At 32.6% G+C, this 16,233-nt stretch overlaps 5 protein-coding genes and 1 long non-coding RNA gene across 7 annotated transcripts; 3 read left to right on the forward strand and 3 right to left on the reverse strand.

Annotated features, from left to right (window-relative positions):
- Nucleotides 1–7: 7 nt before the first annotated feature.
- Nucleotides 8–9,247, reverse strand: LOC105214900 (metal regulatory transcription factor 1). Of its 2 annotated transcripts, XM_011188591.3 has the most exons (5): nt 7,827–9,247; nt 4,996–5,104; nt 4,350–4,452; nt 4,021–4,171; nt 8–2,985 (listed from the first exon to the last, which is right to left on the reverse strand). In XM_011188591.3, the coding sequence occupies exons 1-5, from the start codon at nt 9,056–9,058 to the stop codon at nt 942–944; spliced, it is 3,639 nt and encodes a 1,212-aa protein (XP_011186893.2). In that variant the 5' UTR covers nt 9,059–9,247; the 3' UTR covers nt 8–941. The 2 variants fall into 2 exon arrangements, with proteins under 2 accessions (XP_011186893.2, XP_011186894.1); XM_011188592.3 differs by lacking the exon at nt 4,996–5,104 and having other exon boundaries at nt 8,717–9,238.
- LOC128921391 (uncharacterized) lies at nt 4,450–5,353 on the forward strand. The gene is made up of 2 exons (XR_008470852.1): nt 4,450–5,178; nt 5,245–5,353. It is a non-coding gene; the product is annotated as an uncharacterized LOC128921391 (long non-coding RNA).
- Nucleotides 9,248–9,501: 254 nt separating the features above from the next.
- LOC105214899 (thioredoxin-like protein 1) lies at nt 9,502–10,966 on the forward strand. Its single transcript, XM_011188590.3, has 5 exons — nt 9,502–9,708; nt 9,915–10,071; nt 10,131–10,244; nt 10,304–10,587; nt 10,651–10,966. The coding sequence occupies exons 1-5, from the start codon at nt 9,614–9,616 to the stop codon at nt 10,862–10,864; spliced, it is 864 nt and encodes a 287-aa protein (XP_011186892.1). The 5' UTR covers nt 9,502–9,613; the 3' UTR covers nt 10,865–10,966.
- A 58-nt stretch (nt 10,967–11,024) lies between these two features.
- Nucleotides 11,025–13,148, reverse strand: LOC105214897 (bifunctional coenzyme A synthase). Its single transcript, XM_011188589.3, has 3 exons — nt 12,337–13,148; nt 11,924–12,273; nt 11,025–11,868 (listed from the first exon to the last, which is right to left on the reverse strand). Exons 1-3 carry the CDS (start codon nt 12,875–12,877, stop codon nt 11,185–11,187), a joined length of 1,575 nt encoding a protein of 524 aa, XP_011186891.1. The 5' UTR covers nt 12,878–13,148; the 3' UTR covers nt 11,025–11,184.
- Nucleotides 13,149–13,847: 699 nt separating this feature from the next.
- On the forward strand, nt 13,848–14,959 carry LOC105214895 (probable Golgi SNAP receptor complex member 2). The gene is made up of 2 exons (XM_011188587.3): nt 13,848–14,296; nt 14,363–14,959. The coding sequence occupies exons 1-2, from the start codon at nt 14,160–14,162 to the stop codon at nt 14,874–14,876; spliced, it is 651 nt and encodes a 216-aa protein (XP_011186889.1). The 5' UTR covers nt 13,848–14,159; the 3' UTR covers nt 14,877–14,959.
- LOC105214896 (chromatin modification-related protein MEAF6) lies at nt 14,814–16,042 on the reverse strand. Its single transcript, XM_011188588.3, has 4 exons — nt 15,808–16,042; nt 15,521–15,734; nt 15,321–15,455; nt 14,814–15,258 (listed from the first exon to the last, which is right to left on the reverse strand). Exons 1-4 carry the CDS (start codon nt 15,952–15,954, stop codon nt 15,104–15,106), a joined length of 651 nt encoding a protein of 216 aa, XP_011186890.1. The 5' UTR covers nt 15,955–16,042; the 3' UTR covers nt 14,814–15,103.
- Between the last annotated feature and the right edge of the window lie 191 nt (nt 16,043–16,233).

The raw sequence follows: 16,233 nt of genomic DNA on the forward strand, positions 1-16,233 counted from the left end.
AAAGCGATTCATAATTGAATATATTTATTAATACATAATACAGGCACTTTGGTTAACATGAACATTAAAAACAAATAAAATATAAACAAGTACTTTGGCTTATTAGGTACAATTATACCGATTACTCACACTATAAATAATAACTAAAAATGTTTCATTTTTATTTTGTAATCCCAAATGGCAAAAGGCCGCATATGCATATGTGCATATACTATATATGTATATGTATGTATGTATACAGAGAAAAGTAAACTCCTTCGCTTTTCTTTTTGTTGTTTTCTATAAATCACAATATAAAAACAATTTTTTTCTTATTTTCAACCGATCATATTGCATTTAGGTATTAATGTACATAAAATATTCACGATTATATGAATTATAAAAAATATGTGAAGAGCATCAAAATTCAAATTTAAGACAAATCCAAAAATGTAGTTTTCCATCTTGTAATGACGAATATCGAAAATCTTTCGATCAATACAAATACATTAATAAAGTGTTGAACTAAAAATCTCAAGCTTACTAACGAAATTAATATATCATTATGTTTTCAATTACTAAAGCACCTATATTTGGCCATCCTTCTACCTCTATTATTCTTTGTATGTTCAAAATCGAAATTTAACATAAACAAGTTATAAGGATTTGTAATTATCAAAATTATTATTTTTTAAAAGTTAACAACAACATCCTAATCTCTATATACAATTTTAAATACATTGAACTATTTTCTAGTATTTAATTAATTTTTTTTATTAAACTATATATAATCATTCAGATATGCAAGGGTTTAATTGTAAAAATCTTAGTGTTAATAATGATAATTGGGATTTTAAAGCAAATCTTTGGTGTTGCAAATTTAAAAACTATGGTTAGAAACTTATTGAAGTTTTTCATGTCACTGACTTGGTAAATAGATAAATTTATTGTATTAAGGCATTTCAATTTTGACTCTGTGGGCAAACCATAAGATTTAGATTTTTTCGTGTGAGTACACGTCGCAAGGCCTGCAGAGTTTTAGTACAGATAATAACGCAACAGCCATTAGCAACACCTTCAGCAGGGCTCTTACACGTGCAAGAAGAACTTTTCAGTGACTTCGGAGGTGGTGCACTTGGCGCGCTTACCATAGACGAAGGCGTATTTGGCATAGTAGGCGACTTGGTTGCACAGCAACTGCTACTACCGCCGGCTGAGCTCATTTTACTTATTCCTTTGGACATATCCGATGTACCGCAACCTCCTGGCGTATTCTTATCGCCACCACAGCAACCGCCACCAGTACTACCACCCATAGAAGCTAAGTTTTGCAGCAATAATGCCACGTCTTCAATATTTTGATTGATGTCAGCGTCGCGTTTCGCCGACGCTCGTTCTTTTTTACTCTGACAGCAGTCCTTACCGCGATTAATCGTTTTTGGCTTAGTTGTTATGGTTCTTTCCAAATTTTGGTTATGCGTGTTTTGAGGCTGGGACTGTATTTGGGATTTATGGTTATGGCAGCATTTGTGCTTACTATTGCCTTTCTTTCTACAAGGCGTATCATTGGTGCAGCCACCTTGACAATCTTGAGTTTGATCGCATTTACAATTAGTACAACCGCAAATTCCAGCATCTGCCGTTATTTGTTTCAGAGTTGGTCTATCGCTTCGGAGATCCACTTCAATTAAACCTGAGGCGTCTTCTGGCACTTGCTTTGCCTGCTGTAATGTCTCCTGTAGTAGATGTGTATTATTATCGATGGTCATTAAAATTTCGTTTAACAGCGACTCGGTTTCCATGTCCTCTGCATCATTATTGTACTGCAAATCCTCCTTCAATAGTTGTTCAATGCTCTCCTCGGTTGGAATCATATCCATGGATTGATCTACGTTTATTGAGGAATTAACGACCGGCCCAACAATTTTATTTGCTGGTTCTGGTATTATATTAATACTATTACTACCATCGATATCCATTTGTATGTTTGGCATTACTTGCATTGTAGTCGACGTTTCTATCGGTAAATCTGATGTCGTTGCTTTATATGTGCTACCGTTACTGCTATGACCCAAATAGTCGCATGGATCTGTTGATTCTGGTAGAATTGGCGCACTAGTATCCAATATAGAACCCGTATTGCTTATGATTGCCACTTCTGCCTTACCAAAACTAGCGTAATTCTGTTGTAAATCTACAAAACTCGGCACCACTGTTGGGAGTGCGACACAAGCATTGGTAACTGGCGCCATCGGCATAATTGGTTTCGAAATAAGCACACCTGCATCTACCCAAGGAGCGGGTATTTCCTCTTCTGCGGCGTATGCAAGCTGCAGTGCCTGTGATGTTTCCGGAAATGCATTACTTTCAATTTTCGGCGTCAAAATTGGCAAAGCTGTATTTCTCACTTCTGGCATTTGTACAGCAAACAAATCAGTCCTATTGTAATCAGCCGATTCTGCTTTGATGAAACTAACTGGGCTTAACGACGACAAGCTGCAATCATCAACGATGCTTTGAATACACGAATTTTCCTCTCTTTCGTCTTCTCCATTCGAAGTGTGTTCCTCATTGTAACCGCTACTATCACTTTCTACTTTAATAGATATATTACAATCTGAATTGTCAGCTACTGAGAACAGCTTCGGATCTTTTTTCACTTTCAAACGCCGTTCCTTGTTATTGCTCGAGTTATTTTGCCTCCTGTTGCGTTGTTTCTGATGTGTTTTCTTGTGTGATTTCAAGCTATGCGATGTGCTGAAGGACTTCTGACAACTTATCTCCTCACATGGATAAGGTCTTTCACCGGTGTGTGTGCGTATATGAGTTTTAAGATGGTGTGAGGCGGTGAAGGCTTTTCCACAGGTATCCTCGGGACATTTATATGGACGCTCTTGTGTATGTGTACGCATATGCTTCTTTAGATCACTCAGGGTAGTAAAGCATTTTTGACATATCTCACAATTGAATGTTTCCCCGTTGTGCAAACGTAAATGGGCCTGTAATCTGTAAAAGAGCAACATTTCTTAGCTTCATTATTAAATCATTGTTTATAAGTCCGATTATTAAAATCAACACAACTCAGAGAAATCGCTTTACATATATGTACATATGTACAAAAGTATACGCACATATTGGCTGATATTTAGACTTAAAGTTCACTAGAGTTACGATGATCATATTAATTCTGGGGGAAAACAAAGGGATTGTAAAGATTTTATTCATCTGCAAAACCAGAAAAAAACTTACTCTAATTCCAAGAGATAAACCCGAACCATCAGGCCACGTAAAGTATGAATGTAAAACTTTATACGCGTTTATCTCAAAATTAATTTTTTCTAAGCCGGTCGACACGATTTCTCGAAAATTTATGAAGCGAATTGGAATTTTGTATTAACGATCATTACAACTATTTTTTTCGAGCCAAAATATGACGAAAAAGTTACCAAGAACGTGAGTTTTTTTGGTTAAAATTCAATCAAAAATTCAAATTTCAATATTTTCTTTTTTCCTTCGTTCATTAACTAGATTTATCCATTTACTATCGAAATATGTTTAGTTTATTGACTTTGGATACACCAATCAAGAGTTATGATATCCACCCCAAGACTTCTTTTTGGGACACGTCATGAGAGATAACGTACCAACGGCTCAGTTTTTGGGAATTTGTAAATAAAAATTTCAGAAAATACTGTTCAAATATGTATATTTGAAATACTAAATTGTTTAAGTGAAATATATAATTGCAAGTATTAAAAGAAAATTGTAAAAATATCCTTGTTTTTAGTCTCTGAAACCCACCTAACCCCTTAAGTGAGCGTCTAATATTGGTGGCTAAAATTATTGAAATTACCGCAGCCCTCATACACTACACTATGTATATTTAATGATTATCGATATTTTAGTGGATTTTGTGCCGAAATTATGAGTAAATTGCTATCTTAGTACATTGTACATTTATTGTATATATAAATAGCGAGAGTATAAAATGTTCGGTTACACTCGAGCTTAGCCATTTCTTAATTGTTAATTTTACAATACCTGTAACGTGTGTTAAAAGCCTTTTCACATCCTGTTACTTCGCATTCATAGGGTTTCACTTTAGTATGTACTCTGATGTGAATTTTCAAGCTGTAGGACGTAAGAAAAGCCTTGCCACAACTTTCTTCTGTACATTTAAACCGATATTCACCTGAAAGTAATCCAATATATAGAAAATGGAACAATTTGCTAATGGTTACTAAAAAACTGTTAGATAATTAAATAGAATTGAAATGAAGTTTAGAATATAACATATTCAATTTGTACTCCTATATTAAATGAGTTAGGTACAAATATACTTTTAAATAAAGAAAAAGCATGCAGCTCACCTTTGTGTGTCTTTAAATGCGTACGTAGATTTCCAATGGTGCTGTAGCTACGATTGCAGTTTTCATAGTTACAATTATAACGTCCAAGCGCTTCCTCTGAGTTCTAGGTAAACAAAAACAAGGGGATAAGGGAATAAGAGAAATTTCAAGATTGAGCTCTTTTTATAGTCAATACGTTATTTGTAGCAGTAAAATAATTGTCCTCAGTTTGACATTTGTTTTTATTATCATCGTAATATTGCCACAGATATAACAAACGTGCATACTTTATAAGCGTTAGGTAAGAAATACATCTAAAAATAATTAAAAGTAAAACGGAAATCGATACTATAATAGCACATTTCATAATCGCATTAAGATATTAGTGAAAGTTTCAAGATAAATGTGTTAAATGGCGTTGATATTAAAAAGCAGTTTAGAGAAATGTTTAAAAGGATTGTTAGATATTGTAAAAACTCATTGATTAGAGATATGCTGTACTACAAACGCGATTTCGGTAATTATATCATTAAGGGCATTTGATTGCTGTTAAGTTCAACGCGTTCATTTTATATATACGTATATGTAGAATGATTCATAATTAATAATTTATTGCAATATTAGAAGTTAATGGCAAAAGAAAATGTGGGATATTTGAAATGTATACCTCGAAAGTAGTAATTGTCGCATGAGTTGGCTCTCCTTTCTGTTTGTGCAAGGCACCGGGGCGTACACATAATGAAAGTTCATCAGGCTGATTATTTACTTCCATGTAACTACAAACCACCGCAATTCGAAATTACATAGATTGCGAGAAACAAGAACATCGAATATTTTAATTCAAAATAATGTAAGTATGTTTTGTTTATTGCAAACATATCGTTGCCTAGTTTCGTTTGTTTAAATATTCTTTAAGCTGCAGCGGATCTGTCAGTAAGGAAAGCAAAATCGGCGATTGTAATTTTATTTGTTTTTAATAAAAAGCCACAAAATTGTATTTTACATTGAAAAAAAAATAAACAAAATGTCAGCAGAAACAATTTATACAACATCTATAAAGTAATTAGCGTTTATTTGTTTTTTTTTTTCCTCTGGAAATAATGTGATACAAATTAATTAATATGAGCCGGCACAAGTTAGGAGAGGCAATTCGCTTCAATAATACTGCTTGGTAAATTAATACAAAACAAATTAACGTTTTTGTCTGTGTTTTACAGTACTGAATATGCAAATATTATCAAAAAAAGAACATAACAATAGCTGCGGTCCGATTCATTATTTTATTATTAATAGAGCTTATACACACTTATGTATGTACATTTATATACATACTATAATAAAATTTATATACATACACACGCAATAATACATATGTATGGTAAAACATAAAAACAAACATTTGCAGCGTACGCCAAATAAAAAAATCATTAACTGAAGTTTATTTTTCTTCACATCACATATCTATATATATATATATGTATTTTGTGACAGAATAGTGACTAAATGGTTTGTTGTTTCAAACTCGACTAACCCTTAATCCATAATTGCAGAATTTTTTTCTAAAATCATACTACTAAATCATTTCGTTTCTGAGACCTCCTGTTGCATTACATATTTTATTGCTGTCACGAGAAATTTTGAAAGCTGAAATACATGCATATAAATGTTTGTAAAAATGAATTTAGTTTAAACATGAAATGTATTTAGATCCATTGATTCGCATTGTATAAGTATGTACTTAATAATATGATTCCTACGTTAAATACATATTTGGAACTGTGACTACAGAAATAAATTTCACATAATTGTGAAGATGTATGTTAATTTGTATATATAATTATGTTTTGTAAAAGTTCATTAAAATGAAAGTTCCGCAAATGCGCTCATCATATTAATTGGCTATTTATAGTGTTGGCCAAGGCGGCATCACTCCAACGACCTCACCTTAACACCGCTCATCATGCTCTACGTCGCCCACTCAATAGAAACATATATAATATATATATGTATGTGTGCAGACATTGTGTGTATATAAGAGTGTGCAAACTTGGTATTTAAAATTTTTGTTATTTTAGGTATTTACAAATAAAATACGTATATTTATTCTGGCAGGTGTTTACAGAAATAAAGGCGACGGTCGCCACGAATGACTACCTTTTAAGTTTCGTACTTAGGCCAAAATTATTATGCACTTATGAAAACTAGACGTACATATGTATGTATACAATATGTGTACAAAGGATTGGAAATAGCAATGACAATAATATTGTATATGTATCGAAATATACAAACGATTATACACATACGTGGGTACGGTACATCAATTTAAATATATTTACATATCTGTATGTATGTCTGGCTATGAAAAACTGAAATATTTTCACCAATTAGCAACAAAATGCTTTGAATACAGAAAATGATTTTAATCCAATTTTTGAACGAAAGCGATGATAGGAATAAAATTTTGATTTCAGTCCCCCGACATTTAATTCTACAAATTGAATCAAATGTGCATAAGATGAACAAATATATTACAATCCATTAAATCAGTCTAAAATTATGTCGTATTTAACGAGGAATGGAGTAGAGAAAATACATATATAATACATAAGTCAATCAATAAAATCATTATATGCAATAATTATAGCAATATATTCGCAAAATAGTTTTTTCACATAAGACTTTTGAAAGCGCACAAATATATGTAACGGCTCGTCTATTAAACTACATCTTAAATTTTTTGCTATTGTCCTCAGAATTGTTTGAGGATATGTTCACTTTAACGGTTCACAGTCATTAATAATTTCAGTTGTGTGCCTTTTAATTAACATTTATCATATTATTTATCAAAAATTTAACTATTTAATAACTATTCGAATCAATCAAATTGATCATATATTACTCATATTTACCTACTAACACAATTATTTACTAACATATTTTAAAAACTTCCTTCAATGATTCCCGTAAAATGGGTGTTTTTATTATATATTTATTGAACCGAATTTCCTTGAAAAAAACATAATATGTATTAATAAAAACTCAATCAATACCTAAATATTTGCAATTTGTAAAACCAATGTAATAAAAATCTGCTATTTTTTGTGGTAGCTATAAGGGGACAACGACAAAAAATTATCGAAAAGCGCATTACAATTAAATGGAAATTAGAATTTAGAAGCATATCAAAATAATAAAAAAACATCGTTTGAATAGAGGCACTACTGAAATTAAAAAAAAAAATAATAAACAATTTTTAGTTTTAGTTATTATTAAAAAAATAGCACACAAACATCTATTATTTTCATCTATAATATAATTCCATATATTTATGTATTTATTCGCAAAGTGTTATTTTAGCATTTTTTTGTAGCAGCTAAAAAGATAGAATAAAGAAAAACTGTTTCATGCATCAAGCAAGACTGGCAAAATAGTATATTATACAGCAATCTACTAAAGCCATTCTAAAAAGTGGGTCATACGGGCAATGGAAACTACCTTTCATTAAAGTTATTATCTCTTGAGTTGTGTTGCTGTTGATCTATAAACACTGGCGCAATGGACGTCGACGACGGTGGAGATAATAAATGGTTATTACCGGTATCCATTTCTGACCTGTCCATATATGTGCTGTTTTGCATTAATATTTGATCATAGCAAATTAATGGTGCACTTTGTATCGGTGTCGGACAATTTAATGCTACCACAGTAGGAGGCCGTACTTGTACAAGTTGTTGGTCTTGAAACGTGTATTCTAGTTTTAAACAAATGTCATCTTGTTTACTATTATTTACAGATTTTGTATACAAGACAGTGTCCCCATTAACGGTATTCATGAAATCATCATTCGTAGAAGGGAAGTCTGAAACATCTTCTAAATCAAAATTTGATGTATTTTGCATAGTTTCTTTTTGCTGCATTTGCATTATTATCGGCGATTGTGTTACTTCATATGATTCATTAGACATAAAAGAGCATGATGGAGATAATAATGGATATTGCGTATTTGGTAACATTTTTGTTTTACATAAAATACTTTTTGTATGTGATTTTTCCAAGTCAGAAATATTAGGAATACACGTACTGGACGGAATTTGAAATGACTGATCGTCGGATAGTAATAGGTCTTGTGTATCTAAGGAAGCATTTAAAAAGCTCATTAAATTATCGCCAGTTTCTTCATTATTATCGTCACAGTCGTCGACAGGATTGCTAACGTATGTGTTAACCGAAGAAGACAAAGAGGCATATGATAACGACAAATCACTACATATGTTATCCCCTCTCATACTTCCATCACTCTCATGAGCCATTATCGCACTGTATATTGGATAAACCATATCTGTAGTGTCTTCTAGAGCTAAGCTTAATCCTAAATGATGGAGCACCTGTTGATGTAAATGCTGTTCTATATCGTTGTCCACTTGAACGGTATTATCAATTAAGTTTATTTGCTGCGTAATATCATCAGTTTTACACGATTTAACCGAAAAGTCTGTCGGATATTCGTCCAAACTATCCAATAGTTCCAATTGTAATTTTGGCGACATTGTTGTGGATGACGTAGACGTTGATGGAATAGAACTATATGCAGAAGATTGATCATCAACTATAAATGTATCACTATTAGCGCTATCAATTTCTGCGCTCATTGTTCTCATTGATATTATTTGTTCTTTTGGATGCACATTTTCAGCAGTGTTTAATGTAGCCGACCGAATAAAATCCATTGCGTCACACTATGTGAAAAGCACACTATTATTACTTCTCTATTTTTGGAATTCTTTTTTCACTAATTCCTTTATCAATTAAGCTATTTTATATTATTGGAAAATAAAAATAAATAAATTGTAATAACTGCACCCGATCTTTGTCATTATCGTGATAAAAGTCGAGAGAAATACGATCAGAGAAATTAGTAGAATAAAAAGTGAAACAATGTGGTAATCAAAATATACTGACTGACACAAAATTTTAAAAATTTAGTTGTTTTTGTTAATATAGTAATTCGGAAAAGAGATATATATCCATTACGAACTAATGCAAATTTAACACAAATTTGGTAATTTTATTAATTAAAACTTTCTTTCAAAATATACGATTATCAATTTATATGTGCAAAGATTTAACTGTTTGTATCAGAAAAAATGCAACCTTGCCAATTGGGGATTTTAGTGAACTGCCAGTCATCGTGATTGTCAGCATTTGTCAATTGGTTCAATAAGGAAATCTAAATAGTAATTTTGTATTGTGAAAAGTATAATTTTCAAGTAAAATACCTAAATATGAGTGTACGTGTTATTAATGATGATGCTCATTTTCAAACTGAGCTTAGTTCAGCCGGAATACGTCTTGTGGTCGTAGATTTTACTGCCAGTTGGTAAGAATCTGAAGTGTATGAACATATACATTTACCCGCAAAAATTACATATGTACTTGCTCAAACTGGGGTATATCTAACGTGCCGGTTTTATACCTGGTGTGGAATGTCAATTCCGTAGTATTCCACATAATATTTCAAAATTTTATTTTCTTCTACAACAGTCGTATTAAGTACTAAATATGTTTTTTCCCTACCTATCACAGGTGTGGACCATGTCAACGTATAGCGCCCCATTTCGAGATTCTTCCAACCAAATATCCAAAAGCAATTTTTCTCAAAGTGGACGTTGATAAATGTCAAGACACTGCAGCGAGCCAAGGAGTTTCAGCTATGCCCACATTTATCTTTTACCGCAATAGGGTAATAATATTTCAATTGTGATTATGTATTTTCAATTAAATTTCATTTGTGATTCATAGACGAAAATTGATCGCGTCCAAGGTGCAGATATAACGGTATTAGAAAATAAAATTCAAGAGCACATCGGTTCTAGTGGTGGAGATGAAGCTGGTGAAGACTATGGTCAAGGACTTGTAGGTACACTTAAATATAAAAATTAAGAACAGATACTAGAATAAACTTTTCGTTTCAGATGGAGTTAAATACATTCATTTCAAAGCAAGAATGTGAATGTTTGAATGAGGCCGATGACCATTGCATGAATCATTGCCTTACATCGAATGGTGGTTATCTTCAATCGGATTGTGATGAGCAATTAATATTGTCAGTAACATTTAATCAGCTTGTAAAAATCCACTCATTGAAGTTCAAAGCACCACCACACTTGGGACCAAAAGAAATTAAGCTTTTTATAAACCAACCAAGGACAATCGATTTTGACATGGCCGAGTCTATGACCAGCGTGCAAGATTTAACGTAAGGATTTTCAATTTGTATATTTAATGTTTGAAATTTATTCTTGATTGTTTATTGATTTAGATTGGATCCCAAAGAGCTTGAAAATGGCCAGCCAATCAATCTTCGTTACGTGAAATTTCAAAACGTTCAAAATTTACAGATTTACGTTCGTAATAATCAATCAGGGGGAGAAGTTACACAAATAGATTACATTGGATTCATAGGATCGCCCATTATGACAACAAAAATGACCGATTTCAAACGTGTGGCTGGAAAAAAAGGAGAAAGTCATTAAAACAAATCATTGCAATGATCGAAATCAAATTTGTTGTGAATTATATTAAGAGAATTTAAAATATCTTTAATTGCAAATATAATTCCGACTACATATACAGAATACACTTATATAATAATACCTGCCTATATCCTTCCTGATGTCATTAAAATACTTCAAATCTATTCTACTAACAACCGGTTTCACCAGCAATTTAATCTAAAAATTATCTGATATAAATTGCTCTCGTGAATCCGGTTGTTGAGAGAGTTTTATATTTTCGCAATTCCAATCACCTTTATTTTACAAATTTCATTATTTCACAATTTTAAACGTTCTGGTCAAAGTCTGCTGTTCTTGACATTCTCGTCAGTAGATATTTCATTTAGTTTTCGCTTTTCTATATCTTCAATCAGTATGGACCAGGCCTTATCCGCTTGTTGTTGTGTAAACTCATCTGTCCACTGCGAACTAAACACAATGTGTGATTTGGATACCACCTCACTATTTGCCATCTGACTATCAACTCGTTTTTGGGCTTCATCTTCGCTTAAACCGTTGCGTTGCATAATGCGCTGCACAGCAAGCTCAGGTCTAACTATTGTTGACCATACTTCGTGACATTCTTTTTCCCAACCTGCTTTCAATAGTATAGCAGCTTCTATTACAACAACATCGCACTGATGCTGATCGTGGAGAGCGTGTATACGTCTCTTAACCTCTACTAATAATTCGGGCCAAACAATATTATTCAACGTTTCTAACTGCTTAGGATCATTAAAAACAATTACACCAAGTTTTTTGCGATCTATCCGTCCATCTTTGTTGACAATGTCTTTTCCAAAGTGATTAATTATTTTTTGATAGCAAACTTGATCAGGCTCGTATATCTGGTGTGCAATCTTGTCACAATCCAAAATTTGTGCACCCTTTTTAAGCAATCGATCGCACATAATGCTTTTTCCAGATGCTATACCACCTGTTAGACCTATTATATATGGCTTATCGCAGAGGTTAGGGCGCGCCTATATTTGAAAGAAACAATGATTACATTATTATCAAAAATCTCCATTAACTAACCTCTGGTTGCCGTAATCGAGTTCCTAATAAGTCAATACGTGTATTACTAGAACTCATTTTCTTTTCTTTTGGACCGCCACCCAAGTCTGAGGATTCAACAAGTTCTATGCAATATATTTCAAGCGGTCGCAAATTCTTTTTGGCCCGAATCTCGTTTACTTTATGACCACCTTTTAGTGTTTCGGCGCTAACTACTATCAAGTCCATGTTAGGATCGGTCTGTGTTGGTCCAAAGGGATCATTGATTGGAACGACTTCATATTGTAAACTTGCATCAATTTCCGTAAGAAAATCACGTATCTCCGATATTCGCGTTTCAACGGGTAAAATTAATTCCGGAAGAATTTTAGCTGTAGATTATATAAATATATATTATATAATACAAATATTTGGATTGCGAAAGCCAAACTTACACTTGTTCATTTGATTTGTTGTTACTCCGACCACTAAACGCCGACAACAACGAAGAACAGCCTGGGTAAGGAATATCTTGTGACCAACATGTATGCGGTCAAAGGTACCACCCACTACTACAGTATCATACATTTTAGTAGACTCGTTCAAATTTTGATGATCAAAACCAACAATCGTATTATTTTCTTCTTCAAGGTAAATAGGTTGTCCAGGAATTTTAAAACGTTGTAACATGCTATCACAGAGTTCAGGGTAGTGACTATCACAGAACAACATATCAACAGGCTTTATTTGCAATGCATTGATACCTTGTTCTCTCAACGCGCCCACCAAAATGCTCAAACTTATATTTTTACTGCTTAATTGATTATGGTCGACATACAACTGAGATATCAAGTGCCCCCAAATAGGCAATGGTTGACATTTTTCCGCGGGGATGTTTAAGTGTATGTATAGTTTACCTACATATTTCTCTATAGCACGTAATGACTTCCCCACTTGTTTTATATTGGAAACAATCAAAAGCCCAGTAGAAGTCATTTTTTTTTTGCACTATGACACAGTACGACTTTGACAGGAACAAATTAATAAACGTACATGGAATTAAGTTGCGCGACAAAAAATATACTTCGACCGTCACTTTGACTTTGATAACGATAAGAAAATCAGCTGATTACAACAATGACGCCAGATCGAACAATAACATACATATTTACATTATCACAACTATCTCTCGTATTATGGGGAAACAATTCTTTGTGGTGTAACAATTATTTATATCATGCAGTGAATTCGTGTTCTCCATGAAAATGAAAAATACAATTTTCATATGTTAAAATTTAGCATTCAATTAGTATGTATTTCAAGTTAATTTATATGGACATAAACATTTAAATGATATGCAAGTTCATATATATATATCTATATCTAAATATATATATATATAAGCTGTCATCGATTGGCTAACTGCTATCAGAGAATGTAAAATATATATATATACATATATATACCCATATATATATATATATATTTTACATTCTCTGCTGCTATAGACAACCCAATCGAACAAACTTTCCAAATTTCCATACAAACTGGCAGCACTGAAATCGAATTGACTATACTTGGTCGCACTGACCTCTTCTACCACCGTCAGTGTCTTACGTTTTCTGCAACAAATTTAATTTTTATTAAAGTTTTTCTTTCAATAAATTCAATACAAAAATACCTACGATTTATCTTCGCCTGCCATTTTAAATTTCAAATTTGTGTATAACAATTTTTATTATTTTGACAGTAATTTGTCCTTTGAGCCGTTCACAATAGGAAAATGGTTCTAAAATGTGTAAAACAAAACTTGGTAGCACTCAGCAAGCGGCGATAGAATTTTTAATGAGGTATTCGCATACTCTCCTGCACGAATTCAACTAGATAACTTTGTTGTTGCTTTCACATGTAAAATTTTTGACAAGCGAGCAGCGACCAAAGATAGCGAGCAAAGAAGTGACCAATCGATGGCAGCTATAGATATCTTTATAGTAAGATTACTCGATAATTTCTACTACATGTTTTCAATAGTATCTAACACTAACACTAGTCTAGTATTACCTGTCAAAAGTGCTAAAGATGGAACACTGGCAATAATGCCTGAACATACATATCTACACATAACGAAGGCAACACGTCATAACAAATAATTCCTTCACGTACATTTGTAGAGGGCGGTTTAAAACTTATATTTATCTAAAAAACTTGGCTTAAAAATATATCATAGCTATAAGTTTTAACTTTCTGTTTATATTGAGTAATTGGCCAAAAGCGAAAAATGGAGGCACTTTATCACCAAACAAATCGTATGATACAGGAGATCGAGCAGAGTTTTCAGAAATTAGCCCAAATAAGTGGCTTGGACACTCCAGATGTAGAAAATGAGATCCAAATGAAAATAACAGCCGTAAATTCGTAAGATATATAAATAAAAACGGGTAAACATAGTATTATTTTTCAATTTATTTTTATCATATCTAGAAACTGCGACCGTCTTGATGTGTTACTTTACAAAGTACCGGCTTCCCAACGTCCTAGTGCTAAAATGCGTATTGATCAATTAAAATATGATACCAGACATTTACAGAGTTCACTTCAAATTTACCGAGAAAAAAGGCAGCGCCGTTTAATAGAACGCTCTGAACGAGAACAGCTACTAAGCCACCGCTTTGCTGCAAATAACACCGGTGCGACAGAAACTTGCCTTGATATGGATTATTCGTTGCAACATCATACTCAACTAAACAGTGCTCATCAAGGTGTTGATGAAATGATTGCCTCTGGAGGAGACATACTTAGCAGTTTAATAAATCAACGTGAAAGATTAAAGGGCGCACATCGTCGGATTCATGCGATTGGGAGCACACTTGGGCTGTCTAATCATACCATGAAATTAATAGAACGTCGCTTCGTTGAAGATAAATACGTAATGTTAGGAGGAATGTGTATTACACTACTTATTATTGGATTGGTAATTTATTTCGTAGTATTTTGAGTTATATTATTATTGTATTTATTTGACATTGTAATTTATAACTTATAAATGTAGAATATATATTTCTAATATAATGAATTGGATGAATAGTGTCTCCTGTCCAAAATGTGGAATTTATGTTATAGTAGCTGAATAAATTACGTAAATTATGGATTTTCAAAAGCAATTTGCTGACATACGATGTTATTGAATTAAGTATTTCGAAAATATCGTGGTTTTCCCGTAAATCATCGGTGTCTAATTTTTTTATTAATATGACCACTTTTTTTAGCCGATATACTAGAATTGTTGGATAGTTTATTTTTTGAACTAGTGTTTGCACTGGGAGTGTTGGGATCTTTCATAATATCGCGCTGCGGAGTAGGTGTTCCTGCTCGATCCACTACAAATTAGTAAATATTACAATTATTATAATTATTCTTTTTAATATAACAAAAATCATACCGGGTTTCTCCTCTTTACCGGCTGTTTTTATCGAGGAGGTACCGTCGTGCGCTGTAGTGGTATTTTGGTTCATTGTTATTTGATTATCGCTGGAGTCTTCATTAGTTATGGAATCTGATTCACTAGCACGTTCAGCTAATTTGGTGTATTGTTAGTAAATAGTATACAAAAACATAGTTTAATATAAATCTGGTACTTACGGTTACATATTGCCATAGATGTAATGCTTGATTTCGAAAATAGTCGCTCCGCTTCCTTGAATTTTCTATTTCTTTTGTCCGCTTTGGAATTTGTAGCTTTGTTTGACGTGAGATATCGTTCCCATCCACGAATTATATTGCCACAAAGCTGTGTATCTTCGAGGTATGATCCTTCAAATGCATATATTTGTCGTTCTAAATTTGCTAGTTGATCCTATAGTTAATTTTTTTAGATACTTATACTTAATTTGTATTTATAAAAACTTGTAAGAATCATATACAATTACCGATGTTTCTGCCTTTTTCTTAATAAGATCGGCTAATTCTGCGCGCGTATCCAAGCTTGTAGACTTAGTATTTGAACTCGTTTTAGACGATTTCCGTTGTTTTGCTGCACTCACATCGTTATTACTTTTGCTAGTAGGCGAACTCATTTTTAAAGCAATTAAATATTCACACAAGTTTAATTGAAATGTTTTCTCACAAAAATATGTTTATAAATGAAATTTACATTTGTCAATCATATGTCACATAATAAATTACGTTGCCACATTATTTATTTGGTACAAATATAATAAAAATAATTAAATTTATATTTGAATAGTTTTATTACGAAAATGTATATGTTTACAAAAACAATACCTGAGTATTAACCCCATCGCAGCAAACATATAATAGTTAGGGAGTTAATACATAAGTAACTAACCATTACA

Source organism: Zeugodacus cucurbitae, chromosome 4, assembly GCF_028554725.1.
Source record: "Zeugodacus cucurbitae isolate PBARC_wt_2022May chromosome 4, idZeuCucr1.2, whole genome shotgun sequence".
Lineage (NCBI taxonomy): Eukaryota > Metazoa > Arthropoda > Insecta > Diptera > Tephritidae > Zeugodacus > Zeugodacus cucurbitae.